The sequence below is a fragment of the Oncorhynchus masou genome, chromosome 30, assembly GCF_036934945.1.
Source record: "Oncorhynchus masou masou isolate Uvic2021 chromosome 30, UVic_Omas_1.1, whole genome shotgun sequence".
In the NCBI taxonomy this organism is placed as follows: Eukaryota; Metazoa; Chordata; class Actinopteri; order Salmoniformes; family Salmonidae; genus Oncorhynchus; species Oncorhynchus masou.
The window spans coordinates 69,995,698-70,022,965 of NC_088241.1; the positions used below are offsets into that span (position 1 = coordinate 69,995,698).

General features: G+C 42.8%; 1 protein-coding gene across 2 annotated transcripts; it reads left to right on the top strand.

Moving 5' to 3' along the window:
• Positions 1-1,662: 1,662 nt before the first annotated feature.
• Positions 1,663-25,862, top strand: LOC135522961 (probable ubiquitin-conjugating enzyme E2 W-B). Of its 2 annotated transcripts, none has more exons than XM_064949690.1 (6): positions 1,663-1,708; positions 5,601-5,692; positions 15,390-15,492; positions 19,081-19,236; positions 21,397-21,480; positions 21,759-25,862. In XM_064949690.1, exons 1-5 carry the CDS (start codon positions 1,694-1,696, stop codon positions 21,478-21,480), a joined length of 450 nt encoding a protein of 149 aa, XP_064805762.1. In that variant the 5' UTR covers positions 1,663-1,693; the 3' UTR covers positions 21,759-25,862. The 2 variants fall into 2 exon arrangements, with proteins under 2 accessions (XP_064805762.1, XP_064805761.1); XM_064949689.1 differs by having other exon boundaries at positions 21,397-21,472.
• Positions 25,863-27,268: the final 1,406 nt, after the last annotated feature.

Sequence of the window (27,268 nt, forward strand, 5' to 3'; positions counted from 1 at the left end):
AGGAAGCACGCTAGCACATCACAAACACTAATAAAAATAGTCCACACTTTTCATTAGGTCATTGACCTCATCCTCCTTTCCTTCTATGGTCTCTTCAGAGATGCTCATACTCATCAGGCTAAATGGAAGTGATAGAACATAACAAAAAAAGTACATTTACTGAATGTGATCCGTACAACATTGGCAATACACATATAATGTGATAATGTCTGGGAATAGTTCACGGAAAAAACTATAATGTTGCCTGCTTTCGCCTTCGTGTTGCCTCCGTGGTACTCCCATCTAGCTCAACCCCTCCAGCCTCCTCCAGGCTCCTCCCATCTAGCTCAAACCCTGCAGGATCCTCCAGGCTACTCTCATCTAGCTCAACCACCCAGCCTCCTCCATGGTACTCCCATCTAGCTCAACCCCTCCAGCCTCCTCCATGGTACTTCCATCTAGCTCAAGCCCTCCAGCCTCCTCCAGGCTCCTCCCATCTAGCTCAAACCCTCCCGGATCCTCCAGACTACTCTCATCTAGCTCAACCCCTCCAGCCTCCTCCATGGTACTCCCATCTAGCTCAAGCCCTCCAGCCTCCTCCAGGCTCCTCCCATCTAGCTCAACCCCTCCAGCCTCCTCCAGGCTCCTCCCATCTAGCTCAACCCCTCCAGCCTCCTCCAGGCTCCTGAACACAATTTTGTAAAGGCCCCATTTTATGACATTATAATGCAAAAATATATATATATAACTGAAGTGATAGCAGAAGCAGTGTGTGCTTTATCTTATTGTTACCAGGCGACTGCAATAAGATAGCTCACATGGCAGGTGCCTTTATGAATTCATGAGGCAATGGCCAAAATAATATCATGATGACAATGAAAATGTCAAATGGATCATGATAATTCCTTTTATGTGAGAGGAAGAACATGCAATTCATCGTTGAAGTGCTCGAAGAGTGTTTTATCCCTGCACCAATTTCACTGAAGCCTCTCAGGCATCTGGCCAGCTCTCCTGGCTCCCTCCCGACAGTTGAGAGCCTGTGTCTATGACCTAAAAAGGTCATTTGGAGTCAGATTACCAGGCGCTCTGCAATAACACTGCTGACATGGATCCATTTTGCTCACGGGGACATGAATAGGTGGAATAATATCTAAACACACTGGTTCATCCAATCATTCTGTTCAAAATGAAACAATATAATACATGGTATGTGTGAATGTAACCCAAAACGGATTTTTGTTGTGGAAATTGTAATAACAAAAGATGTCTCAGTGTGTACTGACTTGAGGTACAGTGTGACAATGAGTGTGTTGTTGGGCTGGTATTAAACAGCCCGTAATACAAGGATCAATGTTATTCACTTTTCCACACCTTAAAGTGGTTATGATTATCTACAGGAAAAAGCTGTGGAATATGAGAAACAGTTTGAAACGGGCCCTTTTATCTTAATGCAACTACAAGAGGTCATTTTTTCAGTACAGTTTCTAGTCCACCAAGTGACATCTCAATTGAATTCACGTTTTTCCCGATTAAAGGCGCCGCTCGAGGACTCAATACAAGAGTCTTTAGTTGGCTTTTCTGTTGCCCTGCACAGCACGTCCTGGGAAAGGGGAAGAATTGTCTCACTTCATTTTCACAACGCTTCCCCCCATCCCATGTGATATCCTGACGCAGCGTCACGTTTTGCGTCGCTCTGACGCAGGGGGTTTCCATCATGGCGTCGATGCAGGTAGGTTCTCGACAGACAGTCATCACCTTCTATTATCTTTTCCTCTGATATTTCAACACATTTAAAAAAATAAATCAGTATTTGTATGTATATAAATAACACGGGTCTGTTTTAAGATGCGAGGTTTATTATTATTTTTTTGACGTTTTAATTGTTATTTTATAAGTTACCTCGGTTTCAACGCCTGCATCTAGTTATCATGAACAGCTAGAAAGAACAGAGTTGCTAACGACGTTAGCAAGCTAACGTTAGCTAGTTAGATACTACTTCCCCCTCCCCCTGTTGGACTCTCAGTTTCACGTTTTAAATAGTTAGTTAGCTAGCTAGCAAACTGAACTAACAAACATAGTTACCGGTGGTTTATGAGTGCAGTGACATGGCGGCGAGCAACATGAACAGCTAGCTAGCATGCTAACGTTAGCTAGCTAAAGTTGTTCGCTATGTCAGCTGGCTGACTGGGTCAGCTTGTCTGAATTCATGAAGTGGATTAGCTAGCTTTGTGTTCTGAAACCCTATCTCGCTGACACCTTATCCAGGCAACTGGTTGTCCAAATTTTAGCTACCTGTTATGATAGTAAACACTTCTAAGCTAATAGCTGTGCAACGTTAGTTATATTACTGTTAGTGTAGACAAGAGTTAATGCGAGTAGCAGACGCAAGGTTAAGGCGTCCGTATACACACACTATATATTCAAAAGTATATGGACACCCTTACAAATGAGTGGATTTGGCTATTTCAGCCACAAACGTTGCTGACAGATATGAAATCGAGCACACCGTCATGCAATCTCCATAGCCTAACATTGACAGTAGGATGACCTTACAGAAGAGCTCAGTGACTTTCAACGTGGCACCATCATAGGATGCCACCTTTCCAACAAGTCAGTTCATCAAATTTCTGCACTGCTAGAGCGGCCCCCAGTGTTGTTATTATTGTGGAGTGGAAACATTAAGGAGCAACAACGGCGCAGCCACGAAGTGGTAGGCCACACAAGCTCACAGAACGGAACCGCTGAGTGCTGAAGCCCGTAGCGCGTAAAAATAATCTGTCCTCGGTTGTAACACTCACTACCAAGTTCCAAACTACCTCTGGAAGCAATGTCAGCACAATAACGGTTCATTGAGAGCTTCAGGATATGGGTTTCCATGGCCGAGCAACCGCACACAAGCGCACACATGCGCACACATGCGCAATGCCAAGCGTTGGCTGGAGTGGTGTAAAGCTCACCGCTATTGGAGCAGTGGCAGCACGTTCTCTGAATCACGCTTCACCATCTGGCAGTCAGATGGACGAATCTGGGTTTGGCGGACGCCAAGAGAACGCTACTGCCCGACTTCATTGTGCCAACTGTAAAGTTTGGTGGAGGAGGAATAATGGTCTGGGGCTGTTTTTCATGATTCGGACCCCTTAGTTCCAGTGAAGTGAAATCTTATCGCTACAGCATACAATGACATTCTAGACGATTCTGTGCTTCCAACTTTGAATCACATGTATTTTATAAAGCCCTTTTTACATCAGCCGATGTCAAAGTGTTGTACAGAAACCCAGCCTAAAACCCCAAACAGCAAGCTATGCCGTTGTAGAAGCACAGTGGCTAGGAAAAACTCCCTAGAAAAGCCAGAACCTAGTGTCATGACGTGGCCCTTTCTGGTTTTAGATCGTGGCTTCCCCTCTCTCATTTTCTCCTACACCCAGGTTCTGTTATCTCAGGTTGTAATTTCCTGGCAGAGACTCTCCCCCAGGCCATGCAGAAAGAGAGTGTGGAAAGAGAACAAGGGATTTCACTTGGCCAAACTCCTAAATCCTCAAAATGGGAGAATTAAACTGTATGTCCACTTGTAAGAATGTGTGTTGGGTCCGTTGACAGGTAGGAGACGGGTATGACGAATGTGTTTCATTTGGTGACCTCATGGAAGACGCGTAACTATCTCTGAATGTGTACATTTCTACATTTTGGGGTTTGCATCCAATTCTTGTATAAATGAATGAGTAAAGATTAAAGTATTTGTGAAATGATGTAATGTGATTTTAACCTTTTTAGAATGAGAGAATTGTATTCCCTGTAAAGGTTAACTAGTCAGCGGCCACTCCCCTGTTAGCACAGACATGATCTGGCGTCATGGAACCGCCCTTTTCTATTGTTACGGATAAAACTCCCTCCTGAGGAAATCCTCTTCAGACAAAGCAAACCCCCCCAGTGGTTGAAATGGTTGAGTACCAAGACCGGAAAACCACGTGGCGCATTGGCTACACGTCTGGAAATGGTTAAACTCTAAGACTATCGATCCCTACAGAATAAGAGCAAATCTTAGATACTAATTACTAGTCTGCAGCAAGAAGTGATGTAAACCTGGAATACGAATACCGACAACCGCCGGAACATCTACTCTAAGAACAATGGACACCTGACGTACCCAGTACAACAGACACCGTCAGGAGCCGCCGATAGAGCAACCGCCATGAGTCACCAGAGACTCTCTGATGAACTGACTCTCCAGCAGACGGACCGGCGATTCCAACGGAGAAGACAACAACGACAAATGGGCGTAAATATATTGATTGCAATTATTCGCGAATGAGCGAGCGTTTTTGTGCAAAGGATTAGCATTTCAATGAATAAATGACCCACTGTGTGTAGTGATCCATTTAGCCTTTCCCGCTCATTTATTGGTCCACACCCCCGTTTCTTTCTATACCAAGCTGTCATATCGGAAGACTAATTGATCAGATATTAATGTGTCTGAAGAGTTATATTTGGAAAACGAAATTTTCCGTGGTGCCCCAACTTCCTAGTCAATTAAATTTACATAATTCGTTTAATCACGTAATAATAATTACAGAGAATTGATTTGATAAAATAAGTCTTCACCTTTAATGATACTGAAGACCAAATATTCAGAAATTTTCAACTACAACATTGTCCACCAAGATAGAACTGCCAAAGCGGGTGGAGTTGCAATCTACTGCAGATATCCTGCAGAGTTCTGTCATACTATCCAGGTCTGTACCAAAACATTTCGAGCTTCTATTTTTAAAAATCCACCTTTCCAGAAATAAGTCTCTCACTGTTGCCGCTTGTTATAGACTCCGCTCAGTCCCCAGCTGTGTCCTGGACACCATATGTGAATTGATTGCCCCATCTTCAGAGTTAGTTCTGCTAGGTGACCTAAATTGGGATATGCTTAACATTCCGGCCGTCCTACAATCTTAGCTAGATGGCCTCAATCTCACACAAATTATCAAGGAACATACCAGGTACAACCCCAAATCCGTAAACACGGGCACCCTCAATATCATCCTGACCAACCTGCCCTCTAAATACACCTCTGCTGTCTTCAATCAGGATCTCAGCGATCACTGCCTCATTGCCTGCATCCGTAATGGGTCCGCGGTCAAACGACCACCCCTCATCACTGTCAAACGCTCCCTGAAACACTTCAGCAAGCAGGCCTTTCTAATGGACCTGGCCCGGGGTATCCTGGAAGGATCTTTACCTCATTCCATCAGGATGCCTGGTTATTCTTTTAAAAATGATTTCCTCACTATCTTAAATAAGCATGCTCCTTTCAAAAAAAAAAATTAGAACGAAGAAAAAAAACAAACACCAAAATGTAAAACCAGGAAACACAACAAAATGTTGTCATATGCATGAACTGGGAAGCACGCAGCAGGCTTTTATTTAGCTAGAGGATATTACGACACATCCAGCTGGCTTGATTTGTATCTAGTCTCTGAACACTGGGGATTTGTTTAATCTCGTCTGGGTGACCTCAGGTTGGCTTCATGTTTACACTTCTTTCTTTCTTTTTGTTCTCCACAGAAATCTGAAAATTGTACCTCCAAATATTCAAATATGGCTACAGTTTAAACATGTTTGTTCTTCTCTTACAGAAAAGGCTACAAAAGGAACTAATGGCTTTGCAAAATGATCCACCCCCTGGAATGACACTCAATGAGAAAAGTGTACAGAACACCATCACACAGTGAGTGTACATCAGCTTGCTGACTCTTATGTGTCCTAGTGTGGATATGCATGTCTTGCTTTGTTGCACAGATCTATAACATTTCCCACTGGCTCGTTTCATTGTGAAAGAAGATAAACACCAAGAACCTGCTCTGTACTCAGGGGCGTCAATATGGATCTATCCATCATGTATAGAAGAAAAACACAGTACACAAATCCCAGGTTCAGGTGATTAGGTAGCTTTTTAAAATGTATTTAACAAGGGAGGACAGTTAACCTCTTGAAACTCTGGGGGCGCAATTTCATTTTTGGATGAAAAACGTTCCCGTTTTAAACAAGATATTTTGTCACAAAAAGATGCTCGACTATGCATATAATTGATAGCTTTGGAAAGAAAACACTCTGAATTTTCCAGAACTGCAAAGATATTGTCTGTGAGTGCCTTAGAACGGGAGCTACAGGCAAAACCAAGATGAAACTGCAACCAAACTGCAAAGTGTTTTATTTCCAAAGCTATCAATTATATGCATAGTCGAGCATCTTTTTGTGACAAAATATCTTGTTTAAAACGGGAACGTTTTTCATCCAAAAATGAATTACTGCCCCCAGAGTTTCAAGAGGTTAAGAACAAATTCTTATTTGAAATGAAGGCCTGCCCCCGGCCAAACCCGGACGACGCTGAGCTAATTGTGCGCCGCCCTATGGGACTCCCAATCACGGCTGGATGTGATACAGCCTGGATTCGAACCAGGGACTGTAGTGACGCTTCTTGCACTGAGATGCAATGCCTTAGACCTCTGCACCTCTTGGGAACAATACATCACATGAAGCAGCCACAACTGTCACTAAGAGTGTCCATGATTGAGTCTTTGAATGAAGAGATGGAGATGAAACTGTCCAGTTTGAGTGTTTGTTGCAGCTCGTTCCAGTCTGCAGAGAACTGAAAAGACGAGCGACCCAGGGATGTGTGTGCTTTGGGGACCTTTAATAGAATGTGACTGGCAGAACGGGTGGAGGATGAGGGCTGCAGTAGTTATCTCAGATAAGGGGAAGTGAGGCCTAAGAGGGTTTTATAAATAAGCATCAACCACTGGGTCTTGCGATGGTTATACAGAGATGACCAGTTTACAGAGAAGTATAGAGTGCAGTGATGTGTCCTATAATGAGCATTGGTGACAAATCTGATGGCCGAATGGTAAAGAACATCTAGCCGCTCGAGAGCACCCTTACCTGCCGATCTATAAATTACGTCTCAGTAATCTAGCATGGGTAGAATGGTCATCTGAATCAGGGTTAGTTTGGCAGCTGGGGTGAAAGAGGAGCGATTACGACAGAGGAAACCAAGTCTAGATTTAACTTTAGCCTGCAGCTTTGATATGTGCTGAGAGAAGGACAGTGTACCGTCTAGCCATACTCCCAAGTACTTGTATGAGGTGACTACCTCAAGCTCTAAACCCTCAGAGGTAGTAATCACACCGGTGAGGAGAGGGGCATTCTTCTTACAAAACCACATGACCTTTGTTTTGGAGGTGTTCAGGACAAGGTTAAGGGTAGGTGAAGCTTGTTGGACACTAAGAAAGCTTTGTTGTCAAGTGTTTAACACAAAATCCGGGGAGGGGCCAGCTGAGTATAAGACAGTCATCTGCATATAAATGAATGAGAGAGCTTCCAACTGGTTGAGCAATTTTTTTTAAATGTAAATTGAGAAGAGCGTGGGGCCTAGGATTGAGCCTTGGGGGTATTCCCTTAGTGACAGGCAGGGGCTGAGACATCAGATGTTCTGACTTTGTACACTGCACTCTTTGAGAGAGGTCGTTAGCAAACCAGGCCAGGGACACCAATACTCCTTAGCTGGCCCACAAGAATGGAATGATCTAACGTATCAAAAACTATGGCCAAGCAAATAAAAACAGCAACACAATATTGCTTAGAATCAAAGGTAATGGGGACATCATTGAGGACCTTTAAGGTTGCAGTGACATCCATAACCTGAGCGGAAACCAGACTGCATACCAGAGAGAGAACTATCGACATCAAGAAAGACAGTCAGTTGATTATTGGCAAGTTTTCCCAACACTTTTGATAAACAGGGAAAAATAGAAATAGGCCTATAACAGTTAGGATCAGCTTGATCTCCCTCTTTAAATATATACGAACCGTGGCTGCCTTCCAAGCAATGGGAATCTCCCCAGAGAGGAGAGACATGTTAAAAAGGTAAGAGACAGGCTTGGTGATTATAGGGGCAGCAACCTTAAAGAAGAAAGGGTCTAAACCATCTGACCCAGATGTTTTGTCCAGTTTAAGGAGCTCCTTTAACACCTCGGACTCAGTGATGCCTAGGGAGAAACTTTGTAGTGGGGCAGGGGAAAAAGAGGGAGGAGCATCGGGGACGCATTAGAAGTGGTGGGAGATGAGAATGTTGGACAGCAAGGAGCGTGGCTGAGTCAAAGAGGAATCCTGACTTAATGAAGTGGTGAAAAAAAGCTCAGCCATGTGCTTCTTGTCAGTAACAACATCATCAACATTAAGGGACATGGACAGCTGTGAGGAGGAGGGTTTATTCTCCAGGTCTTTAACCGTTTTCCAGAACTTCTTGGGGTTCGACCCACAGAGAGAACTGCTCCTTAAAGTAACTAACTTTGGCCTTCCGGATAGCCTGAGAGCACTGATTTCTCATTTGCCTGAATGAGAGCCAGTCAGCCTGAGTATGTGCGTGTGCAAAGTTTTTCGCCAAATGTGATTCTTGAGGAGTAACTCTTCCAGATCACAGTTGAACCACGGGCTGAACCTGTTTTTAATTGTCATGTTCTTTATGCGTGTGTGTTTGTTAACCTGTCTGGCCCACCCGGGACGCAACCGCACCCCCTGCCAACAATAAATGCAAATGCGCTACGCCAAATGCTAATAGCACTCGTTAAAACTCAAACGTTCATTAAAATTCACATGCAGGGTACTCAATTCAAGCTACACTCGCTGTGAATCTAGCCAACGAGTCAGATTTGTAAAATGCTTTTCGGCGAAAGCATGAGTAGCTATTATCTGATAGCAGGCAACACGCCGAAATACCAGAAGGGACGTAAACAAAGGAATTAGCGTAGCCGGCGCTACACAAAACGCAGAAATAAAATATAAAACATTCATTACCTTTGACGAGATTCTTTGTTGGCACTCCTATATGTCCCATAAACATCACAATTGGGTCTTTTTTTCGATTAAATCGGTCCTTGTGTACCCAAAACATTTATGAAGACCTTCAGATCCAGGAAAAACACTTTTTTTTAAACGTGACGTTATTTTTTTTTAATTAAAAAAGTTGCCTATAAACTTTGACAGAACACTTCAAACTACTTCTGTAATCCAACTTTAGGTATTACTAAACGTTAATAAACGATCAAATTGATCACGGAGCGATCTGTATTCAATAGGCAGAAGTTTGGGAAACGTAGTCAACTTTTCCGGTTCCATTGTTTACAGCTGTGGACTTGACAACTGGATGTGGCTATTACTCAGATGACCAACGATTTAGTTGAATTGAAATCACAACACTGGCGACATCGTGTGGAAGCTATAGGAACTGTATTCTCAGCCTTAACTATTTTTCCTTCCAATAGACAATACATGGACTGGCAGATTGATTTTTTTCTCCGTCGATTTTGTGATCAGGTTTCCTTGCGATTTTGACCACGGAACTCGTTCTGTTATAGTCACAGACACCATTGAACCAGTTCTTGAAACTTCAGAGTGTTTTCTATGCACACATACTAATCATATGCATATACTATTTTTCTGGCATGAGTAGCAGGACGTTGAAATGTTGCGCGATTTTTAACAGAATGTTGATAAAAGTAGCCCGATCTCTAAGAGGTTGTTAACAATACCACTGGAAAAAAAATAAAAAAAATAATCCATGTGTCTTCGACAGAGGGGATCAAGCTGATTTCTATACCAATTTACAGAGGCCAGGTCATGAAGGAAGGCTTGCTCATTAAAGTTTTTTTTTTAATAGTGACAAAGTCTAATGTTCTCTTCAGATACACCCAGAGATAAGAGACTGCCTCTCTAGCCACGGCCATGTTGCTGGGCTGTGGATCAAACAAGGTCATCACGACTGTAGTGTCTCTGGATCAGAGAGTCTGTTAAATGACTCACTACTGTAGTGTCTCTGGATCAGAGAGTCTGCTAAATGACTCACTACTGTAGTGTCTCTGGATCAGAGAGTCTGTTAAATGACTCACTACTGTAGTGGCTCTGGATCAGAGAGTCTGTTAAATGACTCACTACTACTGGATCAGAGAGTCTGGCTCTGGATCAGAGAGTCTGTTAAATGACTCACTACTGTAGTGGCTCTGGATCAGAGAGTCTGTTAAATGACTCACTACTGTAGTGGCTCTGGATCAGAGAGTCTGTTAAATGACTCACTACTGTAGTGACTCTGGATCAGAGAGTCTGTTAAATGACTCACTACTGTAGTGTCTCTGGATCTGTTAAATGACTCAGAGTGTCTCTGGATCAGAGAGTCTGTTAAATGACTCACTACTGTAGTGTCTCTGGATCAGAGAGTCTGTTAAATGACTCACTACTGTAGTGTCTCTGGATCAGAGAGTCTGTTAAATGACTCACTACTGTAGTGTCTCTGGATCAGAGAGTCTGTTAAATGACTCACTACTGTAGTGTCTCTGGATCAGAGAGTCTGTTAAATGACTCACTACTGTAGTGTCTCTGGATCAGAGAGTCTGTTAAATGACTCACTACTGTAGTGTCTCTGGATCAGAGAGTCTGTTAAATGACTCACTACTGTAGTGTCTCTGGATCAGAGAGTCTGTTAAATGACTCACTACTGTAGAGTCTCTGGATCAGAGAGTCTGCTAAATGACTCTACTGTAGTCTCTCTGGATCAGAGTGTCTGTTAAATGACTCACTACTGTAATAGATCAGAGAGTCTGTTAAATGACTCACTACTGTAGTGGCTCTGGATCAGAGTCTGTTAAATGACTCACTACCATAGTGTCTCTGGATCAGAGAGTCTGTTAAATGACTCTACTACTGGATCAGAGAGTGTTAAATGACTCACTACTGGATCAGAGAGTCTGTTAAATGACTCACTAGTGTCTCTGGATAGTCTGTTAAATGTCTCTGGATCAGAGAGTCTGTTAAATGACTCACTACTGTAGTGGCTCTGGATCAGAGAGTCTGTTAAATGACTCACTACTGTAATGACTGGATCAGAGAGTCTGTTAAATGACTCACTACTGTAGTGGCTCTGGATCAGAGAGTCTGTTAAATGACTCACTACTGTAGTGGCTCTGGATCAGAGAGTCTGTTAAATGACTCACTACTGTAGTGGATCTCTGGATCAGAGAGTCAGAGAGTCTGTTAAATGACTCACTACTGTAGTGTCTCTGGATACTGGATGTTAAATGACTCACTACTGTAGTGTCTCTGGATCAGAGAGTCTGTTAAATGACTCACTACTGTAGTGTCTCTGGATCAGAGAGTCTGTTAAATGACTCACTACTGTAGTGTCTCTGGATCAGAGAGTCTGTTAAATGACTCACTACTGTAGTGACTCTGGATCAGAGAGTCTGTTAAATGACTCACTACTGTAGTGGCTCTGGATCAGAGAGTCTGTTAAATGACTCCCTACTGAGTGTCTCTGGATCAGAGAGTCTGTTAAATGACTCACTACTGTAGTGGCTCTGGATCAGAGAGTCTGTTAAATGACTCACTACTGGATGTAGTGGTCTCTGGATCAGAGAGTCTGTTAAATGACTCACTACTGTAGTGGCCCTGGATCAGAGAGTCTGTTAAATGACTCACTACTGTATGACTGGATCAGAGAGTCTGTTAAATGATACTGTAGTGGCTCTGGATCAGAGAGTCTGTTAAATGACTCACTACTGTAGTGGCTCTGGATCAGAGAGTCTGTTAAATGACTCACTACTGTAGTGCTAAATGCTCTGGATCAGAGAGTCTGTTAAATGACTCACTACTGTAGTGGCTCTGGATCAGAGAGTCTGTTAAATGACTCACTACTGTAGTGTCTCTGGATCAGAGAGTCTGTTAAATGACTCACTACTGTGATCAGAGAGTCTGTTAAATGACTCACTCTCTGGATCAGAGAGTCTGTTAAATGACTCACTACTGTAGTGTCTCTGGATCAGAGAGTCTGTTAAATGACTCACTACTGTAGTGTCTCTGGATCAGAGAGTCTGTTAAATGACTCACTACTGTAGTGTCTCTGGATAAGAGAGTCTGTTAAATGACTCTGTAGTGGCTCTACTGTTAAATGACTCTGGATCTGGAGAGAGTCTGTTAAATGACTCACTACTGTAGTGACTCTGGATCTCTGGATCAGAGAGTCTGTTAAATGACTCACTACTGTAGTGTCTCTGGATCAGAGAGTCTGTTAAATGACTCACTACTGTAGTGTCTCTGGATCAGAGAGTCTGTTAAATGACTCACTACTGTAGTGTCTCTGGATCAGAGAGTCTGTTAAATGACTCACTACTGTAGTGACTCTGGATCAGAGAGTCTGTTAAATGACTCACTAATGCAGAAGTGGATAGACTGAATGCTGCTGCGCAGAACAAGCTCAGTAGTAGTTTCAGCTGTTCTGCATTGCATAAGGAAACACACTCTTCTTTCCTACCTACCTGAATTCGTCCAATATGAAACTGTTTATTTTCATTGCGAAACATTTTCCCACTGTTTGCTACGATGTGCATTGCAACAATGAACACACTCCAGATCTCTGTCTGTCAAGACTAGTATGAGTCACTGGAATGAGAACCTTCCAGAACCTGTTGAGCTGGATCTTATCCTTGTTTTAGGGCGGTACGGCCCGGGGTGTGGCTTTGCTATGAAGAGCTTCAGCTTGGCAATACTCTGTGTGCCTGGCCGACGTCTGTCTCCGTTATGTAATGGTTGCTATGACGATTTGATTTTGATTTATTCACAGACTTGACTGAAAGACACTAGCAGCATATTTTTTTGTTCCATATGATGTCCTTTTTTACATTTTTTTATTTTTTCCTAATGTATTTTTTAGGATTGTGTAACAGCCAGCCTGATACATACGATTATAACAGTTTAAGTGTGTTTCTCAATGAACAACAGCCCCAAAACAAATCAATTCATTCCATGTGATCGAGTGGAATATCAGGCCCGTGTCATACTCGGGGTCTCAGCGTGCGTGTTAAGGTTTAGCATCTGTTGTTGATGGAAGAGCTGTCATACCGTAACGATTTTGCTCGATAACAACCAAAACAACGATCAAATATTGGAAAGAACTGCTTAAGTTGTCATTTTCTGCTCATTCATTGTTTTCTTTATTACTCTGCCTTTTTTTCTGTCAAGCCCCCCCCCCCTCTCCGTTCTTGACTTTTTCTAAATAAATCTATAACATATTTTTATAAACCTTAATATCACAAAGTGAACTGGACTTATTACCAGTTTTATGATTTCTGATTTTCCCTACTCCTTTACTGCAGGGCCTGCTCTGATCAGTCTCCCGACTGCAGGGCCTGCTCTGATCAGTCCGACTGCAGGGCCTGCACTGATCAGTCTCCCGACTGCAGGGAATATGCGAGAGGGCCTGCCTGATCAGTTGATAATCAGGGCCTGCCTGATCAACTGCAGGGCCTGCTTGCCTCAAAATGGAACCTAAACTATATCTAAACTAATTTCACACATTTAACAGATTAAGTAATCTATTCTATATATATATTCAAATGTATGTGGACACCCCTTCAGCTTGTTGCGTGTAAACATTGTCTGTCCTCGGTTGCAACCTTCACTACCGAGTTCCAAACTGCCTCTGGAAGCAACGTCAGCACAATAATTATTTTTCGGGACCGAGCAGCCTCACACAAGCCTAAAATCACCAATGCCAAGCGTCGGCTGGAGTTGTGTAAAGCTTGCCACCATTGGACTCTTGGAAACGCGTTTTAGATTATTGTCCTGCTGAAAGGTGGATTAATCTCTGTGTGGAAAGCAGATAACCAGGTTTTACTTGAGGATTGATTTTTTATTTTTATTTTATCCTGAAAAACTCCCCAGTCCTTAGCGATTACAAGCATACCCATAACATGATGCAGACGCCACTCTTCTTGAAACTATGTAAAGTGGTACTCTAATGGGTTGTGTTGGATTTGCACTTTGTATTCAGGGCAAAAGGTTAATTGCTTTGCCACATTTTTTGCACAATTACTTTAGTGCCTTGTCGCAAGCAGGATGCATGTTTTGGAATATTTTCCATTCTGTCCAAGCTTCTTTACATTTCACTCTGTTAATTAGGTTCGTGTTGTGGAGTAACTACAAAGTTGTTAATCCGTTCTCAGTTTTCTCCTGTCGCAGCCATTAAACTCATTAACTGTTTTAAAAGTCAACATTGGCCTCATGGTGAAATCACTGAGCCAGTTTTTTGTAGTGACTAACTTCACCATGCTCAAAGGGATATTAATATTTGCTTTTTTAGTTTAGTTTTTACCCATCTACCAATTGGTGCCCTTCTTTACGAGGACTTGAAAAACCTCCCTGGTCTTTGGTTGAATCGGTGTTTGAAATTCACTGTTTGACTGACTGACCTTTCTAGATAATTGTGTGTGTGGGGTACAGAGATGTATTTATATTTTTTTGTTTAACCTTTATTTAACTAGGCAAGTCAGTTAAGAACAAATTCTTATTTACAAAGACAGCCTACCGGGGAACAGTGGGTTAACTGCCTTGTTCAGGGGCAGAACGACAGATTTTTACCTTGTCAGCTCGGGGATTCGATCTAGCAACCTTTCGGTTACTGGTCCAACACTCTAACCACTATCGGCTACCTGCCGTCCCTAATGAGGTAGTCATTAAAAAATATATATATTCTGTATGTTATTAAACACTTAATGCACACAGAGTCCATGCGACTTTTTATGTGATTTGTTGAGCACATTTTTTACTCCTGCACGCATTTAGGATCACCATAACAACGGGGTTGAGTACTTATTGACTCAAGACATTTCAGCTTTTCATTTTGAATCAATTATTACAAATTTTATTTAAAAACAAATGTTCAGTTCATTTTTTTCATCCAAGATCTATGATGAACCAAGTCGTTTTTTAAGTTATGCCCGTTTGAAAATGTATTGATTCAGAGTTCACACTAAAAATAGTGTTTTACACCCATCCAGACTTGACACTGACATACACACAGGAGTTGGGGAGGGGGAGCAGCTAGAGAATGTCCACTGTTTGCTGCCTAGTGCCTGCCCTGGTCCCACAAATCATCTGGTTTGACTGGGGAGGACCGCTAAGGACTGGGGGAGTTCAAAACCCGTGTTTCTGTCTTAAGTGTGTCTCTCTTTCTCCTGTGGGAGAGTCAACAAACGGTGAGGAGGGGACAGACATGACCTGATCCTCAGAGGTCATCTGAATGATCTGTTGTACTGGACTGGTCAGGTGTCTTAACTCCCACTGGGTCTTCTGTAACGACGCATCATGACAGGGATTTATCAGTGGCTCTTTCTGTCAGAATGAGCACTAAGTGAATGGATTATCCTAAGGCATGTTGACCAGGCCAAGGGACCCGATCCCATCCTCTCCATCTCTGATTGACCTACGACCCAGACCATACATGAACACACACACACACACTTGTTTGTTGATATTGGAGAATCAAATATACAGTAATATATAATCATTTAATATGGTATCTGTTGTGTCTTGTCTTCCAGATGGATTGTAGATATGGAAGGAGCCACGGGCACACTCTATGAAGGAGAGAAATTTCAGCTGCTTTTCAAATTCAGTAGTCGGTATCCTTTCGATTCACCTCAGGTAAGTAGCTAGCCGAGCGCCTCTTCATTGAGTACTGTAGCTCGCTAGCTAGCCTAGCACCTCCTCGTTGATGAATACTGTTGCTACTAGCTAGCCTAGCGCCGCCTCATTGTGTACTGGTGCTACGGACTAACCTAGCGCCGCCTCATTGAGTACTGGTGCTACGAGCTAGTCTAGCGCCGCCTCATTGAGTACTATAGCTAGCCTAGCGCCGCCTCATTGAGTACTGGTGCTACGGACTTGCCTAGCGCCGCCTCATTGAGTACTATAGCTACTAGCTAGCCTAGCGCTGCCTCATTGATGAATAGTACTGTATAGCTTAGTAACCATTGAATCAGCAAGCCAGGACACTGTCAAGATCCATCCATGCTCTGTGAGTACGCTGAGTGGGCATGTTGCTTAGCAACGGATCATTCATCGAACTGAATGAAGAGGGTGAATATCGTTCTGTAAGGTAGAGATGGTTCCAGTCTACTGCTCTATTTTAAACACACAGCATATCTTCTTCAACATTTTTTTTTTTACGACAATAATTGCTTCTAATAATAATAAAATAATAATAATAAAATGATAAAATGGCTGTTTTAGCTGGGTGTTGGGTAAATGGCGGTTTTAGCTGGGTGTTGGGTAAATGGTGGTTTTAGCTGGGTGCTGGGTAAATGGCGGTTTTAGCTGGGTGCTGGGTAAATGGCGGTTTTAGCTGGGTGCTGGGTAAATGGCGGTTTTAGCTGGGTGCTGGGTAAATGGCGGTTTTAGCTGGGTGCTGGGTAAATGGCGGTTTTAGCTGGGTGCTGGGTAAATGGCGGTTTTAGCTGGGTGCTGGGTAAATGGCGGTTTTAGCTGGGTGCTGGGTAAATGGCGGTTTTAGCTGGGTGTTGGGTAAATGGCGGTTTTAGCTGGTTGTTGGGTAAATGGCGGTTTTAGCTGGGTGTTGGGTAAATGGCGGTTTTAGCTGGGTGTTGGGTAAATGGCGGTTTTAGCTGGGTGTTGGGTAAATGGCGGTTTTAGCTGGGTGTTGGGTAAATGGCGGTTTTAGCTGGGTGTTGGGTAAATGGCGGTTTTAGCTGGGTGTTGGGTAAATGGCGGTTTTAGATGGGTGTTTTAGCTGGGTGTTGGATAGATGGGTGTTTTAGCTGGGTGTTGGATAGATGGGTGTTTTAGCTGGGTGTTGGATAGATGGGTGTTTTAGCTGGGTGTTGGATAAATGGCGGTTTTAGCTGGGTGTTTTAGCTGGGTGTTGGATAAATGGCGGTTTTAGCTGGGTGTTTTAGCTGGGTGTTGGGTAAATGTGGAGCAATGGTCATTTTTAGTGGAGTGGTTGGAAAGGACCTGGAGCTTTGTGTTACCCAACTGCTTCTAACTAGACGTTAAGAAAACAATAAGAAATCTAAGCTGTGTCAAATAAACTATGTCCAGCTCAGCGCTCCAACTTTGCATTTTGGTTGGCTAACTTGCTCGCCAAGTGGCGAAATGTCAAGATCAAGCTTGACGGTGACAGCAGAGATATTCTAGTCTGAGTAACCAGTCTCTTAAACTAACATTCTCCTTGTCATTGGCAAAGAGACTAGTCTTTCTGCCATCTTCAAATATGAACGTTCTATCATTTAAATGAGCTCGAGGAGAACAGAAGACTTGGATCCTGATTCGATAACCCTCACAGCTATCCTCCAATCACAATGATTATCCAAATATTGGAACTATTACTTATTCTTCTCCACAAAACACGTTGGTGACCGGTTGCTATGCAACCATTTTTGGTTTGTCCAGTCCAAAACAAATCTGTGAAGTTGCTAGTTCTCAAACTAAATACATTTCTAAGCCTCAAAATACAACAACTTGACAAGCTCACAGCGAAATATTTTATTTTGTTATAAATCTAATTCTATTTGAGGCTCCACATGTTGTCATGGAAAATATTCATGTTATTTCCAGCAACCAATGAGCAACTCCACCATAAATTCATCTGCATATTGAATGTTGAGATTGACGAAAGGCAAGTCTCTTTGACAATGACATGGAGTGGAATGTCAGCTCCAGAGACTGGTACCCAGGCGGAAGACATTATATCCACTCCTGGATGAAGGTCCCTGTTGCCTAAATAATTGTCTGCACTTTTGGTAATATGGTTCAGAAACGGTATGATAATCTGTATATCTACCGGCCAACCCTAATATAAATATATTAACATAAAGGGGTGGAACCCCCTTGCACTGTCTAGACCGCCTGACCTCGCCGGCTGTGTCTAGACCTCCTGACCTCGCCGGCTGTGTCTAGACCTCCTGACCTCGCCGGCTCTGTTCTTCCTGCTCCTGCTCCCCCTATCTTCTCCCCCCTTTCTTCATCCTGCTCCCCCTCCCCCTATCTTGTTCCTGCTCCTCCCCCTCTTCTTCCTGCTCCTCCCCCTCTTTTCTATCCTCCCCTCTATGTACTCCTCCCCTTTCTCCCCCCTTCCTGGCACCCCTCTCCTAATCTGCCACCTCACAATACCAGTGTCTACATATGTGACAATTGCACATTTCTACATTTTAAATAAAGTTCTACCCGATGACGTCATCAAAAGAAAAAAAACGTGACATTGGGAACAAGAAAATCCTCTGGCTTTTTTTTGGAAAATTCCTTTTAATCCTACTCTGACACTTTTTTTAGGGCCTAATCTTTTTAAACACAGATCAAGGAACGCACTGTTTTCACATTTTTTTTTGACATTGACGTGGTGGCTGGAGACAATGAATATGAGGTTGAAAAGGACGGAGATGACCTTTAACAGGCCGTAAGACAAATACATTCGGAAAGTATTTAGACCCCTGGACTTTTTCCACATTTTTTTTAACGTTTTAGACTTATTCTAAAAGTGGGATACGTTGTTATTTTCCCCTCATCGATACAATAGCCCATAATGACATCACAATAGCCCATAATGACATCACAATAGCCCATAATGACATCACAATAGCCCATAATGACAAAGCAAAAACGGGTTTTTAGAAATGTTTGCAAATGTATTCAAATATAAAAAAACTGAAATATCACATTTTACATAAGTATTCAGACCCTTTGCTCAGTACTTTGTTGAAGAACCTTTGGCAGCGGCTACAGCCTTGAGTCTTCTTGGGTATGCCGCTACAAGCTTGGCACACCTGTATTTGGGGAGTTTTTCCCATTCTTCTCTGCAGATCCTCTCAAGCTCTGTCAGGTTGGATGGGGAGAGTCACTGCACAGCTATTTTCAGGTCTCTCCAGAGATGTTCGATTGGGTTCATGTCTGGCTGGGCCTCTCCTGCGTTGTTTTGGCTGTGTACTTAGGATTGTTGTCCTGTTGGAAGGTGAACCTCCGCACCAGTCCGAGGTCCTGAGTGCTCTGGAGCAGGTTTTCATCAAAGATCTCTCTCTACTTTGCTCCGTTCAATGGAAAAGTTTTGCATTATGGGGTATTGTGTATAGGTTGATGAGGATTTTTATTTATTTAATCTATTTTAGAATAAGGCTTTTACGTAACAAAATGCACTGTATATAGATGGAACTCAAACAAGGAAAAGGTATTCTATGTAATTAATTATTGTCTGATCACGGTGTTGGTTTTCCTTTTCAGGTAATGTTCATGGGAGAGAATATACCTGTACATCCTCACGTTTATAGCAACGGTCACATCTGTCTGTCCATACTAACAGAAGACTGGTCGCCAGCCCTCTCAGTGCAGTCAGTCTGTCTCAGCATTATCAGCATGCTGTCCAGCTGCAAAGAAAAGGTAAGGGGGCGACAACAGACCTTTGGGGAACGCCAAATTCGAATAAAATGCTAAATGCCTGGCATAATGTTACCGGTACAGGGGTTAGTTCATTATACGCTGAACAAAAATATAAACACAACATGTAAAAAAGTGTTGGTCCCATGTTTCATGAGCTGAAATAAAATATCCCAGAAATGTTCTATACGAACAAAAAGGTTATTCTCTCAAATGTTGTGCACACATTTGTTTACTTCCCTGTTAGTGAGCATTTCTCCTTTTCCAAGATAATCCATCAGCGTGACACTTGTGGCATATCAAGAAGCTGATTTAAACAGCATGATCATTACACATGTGCACCTTGTGCTGGGGACAATAAAAGGCCACTCTAAAATGTGCGGTTTTGTTACAACACAATGCCACAGATGTTTCAAGTTTTGAGAGAGCGTCTAATTGGCATGCTGACTGCAGGAATGTCCACCAGAGCTTTTGCCATAGAATTGAATGTTAATTTCTCTACCATAAGCCACCTTCAACATCGTTTTAGAGATTTTGGCAGTACGTCCAACCGGCCTCACCACCGCAAACCTGATGTAAACACCATGCCCCGTGGTATCGGTGTGGGGTTATGGTATCGGCGTGGGGTTATGGTATCGGCGTGGGGTTATGGTTATGGTATCGGCAAGCATAAGCTACGGACAACGAACACAATTGCATTTTATCGATGGCAATTTGAATGCACAGAGATACCGTGACGAGATCCTGAGGCCCATTGTCGTGCCATTCATCCGCCGCCATCACCTCATGTTTCAGCATGATAATACAAGGCCCCATGTCACAAGGATCTGGACACAATTCCTGGAAGCTGAAAATGTCCCAGTTCTTCCATGGCCTGTATACTCACCAGACATGTCACCCATTGAGCATGTTTGGGATGCTCTGGATCAACGTGTACGACAGTGTGTTCCAGTTCCAGTCAATATCCAGCAACTTCGCCATTGAAGAGGAGTGGGACAACATTCCACAGGCCACAATCACCAGCCTAATCAACTCTATGTGAAGGAGATGTGTCGCGCTGCATGAGGCAAATAGTCACACCAGATACTGACTGGTTTTCTGATCCACGCCCTTTCCTTTTTCAACGGTATATGTGACAGACCAACAGATACATCTGTATTCCCAGTCATGTGAAATCCATAGATGAGGGGACCTAATGAATTTATTTCAATTGACTGATTTCCTTATGAAATGTAAACTCAGTCAAATCTCTGTAATTGTTGCATGTTGCGTTTTTATATTTTTGTTCAGTAGACATCATTTTAAACACGCCCTATTGACACTATAATACAGAAGGGTTGTCACTGTCACGCCATGGAGGACCCAGTGTCTGCTGGTTTTAGATTTCTCCTTTCAATCTGTAGTTTATGACCTTTAGAACCAGGTGAGGGGAGGTCCTAACTACTCAATGACCTTTAGAACCAGGCGAGGGGAGGTCCTAACTACTCAATGACCTTTAGAACCAGGCGAGGGGAGGTCCTAACTACTCAATGACCTTTAGAACCAGGCGAGGTCCTAACTACTCAATGACCTTTAGAACCAGGGGAGGTCCTAACTACTCAATGACCTTTAGAACCAGGCCAGGGGAGGTCCTAACTACTCAATGACCTTTAGAACCAGGTGAGGGGAGGTCCTAACTACTCAATGACCTTTAGAACCAGGTGAGGGGAGGTCCTAACTACTCAATGACCTTTAGAACCAGGCGAGGGGAGGTCCTAACTACTCAATGACCTTTAGAACCAGGTGAGGGGAGGTCCTAACTACTCAATGACCTTTAGAACCAGGTGAGGGGAGGTCCTAACTACTCAATGACCTTTAGAACCAGGTGAGGGGAGGTCCTAACTACTCAATGACCTTTAGAACCAGGCGAGGGGAGGTCCTAACTACTCAATGACCTTTAGTTCATCAATCATGTACAAGGGATGAGAGAGAACCTGCAGACACACGGCCCTCTGGAATGAGTTTGACACGTGAGGTAGAGGGGGAATCAGAATAAAGCTCTATTGAATCTCAATCTAAATGACTGTCTAGAGGTAACTTCACCTCCACTCTGAGCGAGGGGACCTCTACATGCCATGTTTATACCAGCACTTCTCTGATCATGACGGTTGTCTCTCTCTGCAGAGACGGCCCCCTGATAACTCCTTTTACGTAAAAACGTGTAACAAGAATCCGAAGAAGACAAAATGGTGGTATCACGGTGAGTAGGTACGTCCTCTGAGATGTGGACGACGTAAATGCGTGAAAGGTTCAACCTTTCCGTCCTCACACAGGTGTTCGTTCCGTTCACCTGTGGAACGGTCATCCGCTCTAGTTAATGGGAATGGACAGAAATCCAACACTTGACTACAGATTAGATTAGGAAGAATCAATATTCATGGAGGTTAGCGTTCATATCATCACGTCGGTGTGTTTTAATGGTGAAATTGTGTGTGTGGTGTGTGTGTGTGTGTGTACTCACGTACGTGCTTGTTTTTCTTTCCCAGATGATACATGCTAATCCACTTTCTAAAAGTCCTACTGTCCCACATAAAGCACTTTTGAATCATACAGTCACTGAACTCTGCCCTTTTGACTGGAACAATGGACACCGTGATGCGCCGGAGACATTTTTTAAACTGCATTTCCCAGAGGGCAGTTGGGTGCATGTTTTTGCCGGTTGTAATATACAAAATGAGAAAAATAAAGGAAAGTTATATGTCCCAACAATGGATTGTTTTGGCCAAAAGGTCGTTATGCAGCCAGCAAAAAGCAATGGTTTTGAAGTGGAGATTATTATTATTGTTTAAACATGATTCGTGTTTCCTTTTGTGTTTGTTTGAGTACATTTAAAAGGTTGTCATCATGTGTTGTGTAATAATAACAATAACAACAGTGGTGCATACCAGGAAGAGGATCTGAGCATCTAATACCAGGAAGAGGATCTGAGCATCTAATACCAGGAAGAGGATCTGAACATCTAATACCAGGAAGAGGATCTGAGCATCTAATACCAGGAAGAGGATCTGAACATCTAATACCAGGAAGAGGATCTGAACATCTAATACCAGGAAGAGGATCTGAACATCTAATACCAGGAAGAGGATCTGAGCATCTAATACCAGGAAGAGGATCTGAGCATCTAATACCAGGAAGAGGATCTGAGCATCTAATACCAGGAAGAGGATCTGAGCATCTAATACCAGGAAGAGGATCTGAACATCTAATACCAGGGAGAGGATCTAATACCAGGAAGAGGATCTGAGCATCTAATACCAGGAAGAGGATCTGAGCATCTAATACCAGGAAGAGGATCTGAGCATCTAATACCAGGAAGAGGATCTGAGCATCTTAACCCCAAAAAACTAAAATAGTTTTGCTTTTACTGAAATTAAATGCACTGTGAAAAAATCTAGGGGTACAACTAACTCAATGTTAGTTATTCCAGACATGCAGTTAACTTCTGTAAAAACACTAATACATCACCACTTCCTGTTTTCAGGGGATAATATGGTTTTAAATGGCTTTACCCTTTAACCCTTTAATCAAGTGCAGTACTTCCTCTCTGCCTTCCATCTTCCAAGGACAGACTTGATTTCAGACGTTGTGAATTTGTCGGGTCTATGTGTTGGCTAGAATGTTGGTACTGACCAGGTTGAGACAAGAACGACAGTTGGAACTCTTTAATTCGCTGAGACTGTTACCTCTCTAGAATAATATAGGCTGCGTACATAGTGGTGTTTGCTAGTCCATTCGGTAAAGCCCAGGGGTGTGTGAACATCACCTCTGTGTAAACATCACCTCCGTGAAAACATCACCTCCGTGTAAAGCCCAGGGGTGTGTGTAAACATCACCGCCGTGTAAAGCCCAGGGGTGTGTGTGAAAACATCACCTCCGTGTAAAGCCCAGGGGTGTGTGAACATCACCTCCGTGTAAAGCCCAGGGTGTGTGTAAACATCACCGCCGTGTAAACATCACCGCCGTGTAAAGCCCAGGGGTGTGTGTGAAAACAGCACCTCCGTGTAAAGCCCAGGGGTGTGTGAACATCACCTCCGTGTAAAGCCCAGGGGTGTGTGTAAACATCACCGCCGTGTAAACATCACCACCGTGTAAAGCCCAGGGGTGTGTGTGAAAACAGCACCTCCGTGTAAAGCCCAGGGGTGTGTGTGAAAACATCACCTCCGTGTAAAGCCCAGGGGTGTGTGTAAACATCACCACCGTGTAAAGCCCAGGGGTGTGTGTGAAAACAGCACCTCCGTGTAAAGCCCAGGGGTGTGTGTGAAAACATCACCTCCGTGTAAAGCCCAGGGGTGTGTGTGAACATCACCTCCGTGTAAAGCCCAGGGGTGTGTGGTGAAAACATCACCTCCGTGTAAACATCACCTCCGTGGAAAGCCCAGGGTGTGTGAACTGTTGTGATCCATTTGTATGATACTTTGGTTTGTTTTTGATGAGATGAATGCTTTAATCTCCTAAAAACATATTTTACGATGTTTTGTCTTGTTGGTTTTTTGTACTGTTTTTCAGTCAGCTGACACTTCATTATTTTTTTTAAAGGGGGAGTTGTGTATTTAATGAAGATCTTTTATTTTGATCTCCAGAGTGGTAGTAACAGTGAAAGGAATCAGAACTGTTGTTTAGACTGATTCCCTGGTCAGAGATTGGCTCGACTGATTCCCTGGTCAGAGATTGGCTCGACTGATTCCCTGGTCAGAGATTGGCTCGACTGATTCCCTGGTCAGAGATTGGCTCGACTGATTCCCTGGTCAGAGATTGGCTCGACTGATTCCCTGGTCAGAGATTGGCTCGACTGATTCCCTGGTCAGAGATTGGCTCGACTGATTCCCTGGTCAGAGATTGGCTCAGGTACTTTTTTTTCAATACGAGCTCACCTTGGAAAAAGATATCCTCCTGTCAGATATTTTGCATTTTAACTATATTTTCACCAAAAAAAAGAGACTTATGTTGTGAAATTACAGCGTATGAAACTATTATATAAAAGTCTTAAATTGTAGAAATGACGTTATTACGGAAGTTGGAAATGGGTGCGTATATATTATTTTTACTGTTTAGAGTGATTAATAGGAGTGTTTTTGAGTTTCTCTGCAATGTTTCTGGTCAATAGGATGTGTACAGCTAGTATAGTTTTCAACAACACCTCTACTGTTGGTCTGATGAGGTTGGTATGCTTGCTGAGTTTATATGGACTTTCGTGCCATTTTATATTATCAAGTGAAACGAATGAAGTCTAAAACAAATGTCTTAGTTTTGCAAAAAAATAAAGTATTGAGAGAAAAAAAATATATATATTGCAAAGGAAATAATTTTGAAGTGTGTGTGAACCAATTAATTCAGAATTATTATCGGGGTCAGCAGTATAAGAGGGGGCGTTTGAACACAGTGTTTCACTGAAAACTATTTATTTTATTTTATTCATTTGTTCCACGCATTTCAAAATTATTTCCTTGAATATTATTGCACTCAATACTTTTGGGTTTATTTAGTTTTCGATTTTGTTCTCCGACTTCAGAAGTTTTGCTTGATATTAATGGCACAAAATGAACCCCGTAAATTTAAACGGGCTGTTTCTGTATCTACTACAACCTTACTGTGAGATTGAATCAGCAGACCTCGCCTACGACTCCAAGGCTCTATGGTTCCATCCTATTCCCTATATAGTGCACTACTTTAGACCAGAGCCCTATGGAACCCTATGCCCTATATAGTGCACTACTTTAGACCAAAGCCCTATGGAACCCTATGCCCTATGTAGTGCACTACTTTAGATCAGAGCCCTATGGAACCCTATTCCCTATATAGTGCACTACTTTGACCAGAGCCCTATAGAACCCTATTCCCTATATAAGGCACTACTTTAGACCAGAGCCCTATGGAACCCTATTCCCTATATAGTGCACTACTTTGACCAGAGGCCCTATGGAACCCTATTCCCTATATAGTGCACTACTTTTGACCAGAGCCCTATAGAACCCTATTCCTATATATAGAGCACTACTTTTGACCAGAGCCCTATGGAACCCTATTCTATAGTGCACTACTTTAAACCAGAATATGGGTCCTGGTCTAAAGTAGTGCACTATATAGGGAATAGGGTTCTATAGTGCACTACTTTAAACCAGAATATGGGCCCTGGTCTAAAGTAGTCCACTATATAGGGAATAGGGTTCTATAGTGCACTACTTTAAACCAGAATATGGGCCCTGGTCTAAAGTAGTCCACTATATAGGGAATAGGGTTCTATTTGGGAAAGTAAACCACAGTCTGTCACATTATGACATTTAGTGCAGGGACAAAAAAGCCTTCGTCCACAGACCAGCAGACATGTTAAAACCAGGAGTGGATCTGTCAACAGGATTCGGATCTCTCTCTTTTTGTTTTCTACTTTTATTTTCCTGATTTTAATTAGTTTTATATATATATTTTTTTCACATTTTAATGTGGTTTGGATTCTTGGCCTGCAGATTGTTGTGATTGATCAATATTGATTATTGGTAATATTGTTATATTTCTAATATATTTTGAGATATACAAGCTCCATGTCAGAGATGCCTGTTCATTTTAATAATCAATAATAAAAATGCGGAGGTTCACTTTTTTAAATTCATCCTTGTCTCACACACACTTTGCTGATCTGATTTGATTCCGTGAGGGAATGAGATGAGACATTCTTTTGTTTAGTTATTATGGTACAGAATGTTGTGGTTGCCATGCTGCAGAATGTTGTGGTTGCCATGCTGCAGAATGTTGTGGTTGCCATGCTGGCCACATTTGTGAGCTACAGTCGTAGATTTTTACAGTCGTAGATTTTTGCATGTATATACATAGGCTTCAGAAAGTATTCACAAAATGTGTCAACAATTTCACACAAAATACTCAAAAGTGGAAGAAAAATGTAAAAACATTTTGTAAATAAATACAAAAAGAATATCTTGATTCGATAAGTATTCAACCTGAGTCAGTACAGGTGATTACAGCTGTGTGTCTTTCTGGGTAAGTCTCTCTTAAGAGCTTTTGCACACCTGGATTGTACAATATTTGCAAATTATTATTATTTTTAAAGTTCTTCAACCTCTCAAGTTGGTTGTTGATCATTGCTAGACAGCGATTTAAGTCTTGACATAAGATTCTCAAGCCGATTTAAGTCAAAACTAACTTGGCCACTCAGGAACATTCAACTTCATCTTGGTAAGCACCTCCAGTGTACATTTGGCCTTGTTTTTTAGGTTGTTGTCCTGCTGAAAGGTGAATTCATCTCCCAGTGTCTGGTGGAAAGCAGACCGAACCAGGTTTACCGCTAGGCTACCTGCCACCTCTACACTCTAACCACTAGGCTACCTGACACCTCTACACTCTAACCACTAGGCTACCTGCCACCTCTACACTCTAACCACTAGGCTACCTGCCTCTAACCTCTACACTCTAACCACTAGGCTACCTGCCACCTCTACACTCTAACCACTAGGCTACCTGCCACCTCTACACTCTAACCACTAGGCTACCTGCCACCTCTACACTCTAACCACTAGGCTACCTGCCACCTCTACACTCTAACCACTAGGCTACCTGCCACCTCTACACTCTAACCACTAGGCTACCTGCCACCTCTACTCTCTAACCACTAGGCTACCTGCCACCCTACCTCTAACCACTAGGCTAACTCTAACTAGGCTACCTGCCACCTCTACACTCTAACCACTAGGCTACCTGCCACCTCTACACTCTAACCACTAGGCTACCTGCCACCTCTAACCACTAGGCTCTAACCACTAGGCTACCTGCCACCTCTACACTCTAACCACTAGGCTACCCTGCCTCCTCTACACTCTAACCACTAGGCTACCTGCCACCTCTACACTCTAACCACTAGGCTCTAACCACTAGGCTACCTAACCACCTCCTCTACTCTAACCACTCTAACCACTAGGCTACCCTAGGCTACCTCCTCTACACTCTAACCACTAGGCTACCTGCCTAACCCTCTACCTGCCTCCTCTAC

What these genes read in the sequence shown, in the direction of transcription:
- LOC135522961 (XM_064949689.1), top strand. An exon ending in ATCCTTTCGATTCACCTCAG is followed by an intron (nt 15,493 to 19,080) that starts GTAAGTAGCTAG and finishes TTTCCTTTTCAG; the next exon opens with GTAATGTTCATGGGAGAGAA. An exon ending in TGTCCAGCTGCAAAGAAAAG is followed by an intron (nt 19,237 to 21,396) that starts GTAAGGGGGCGA and finishes CTCTCTCTGCAG; the next exon opens with AGACGGCCCCCTGATAACTC.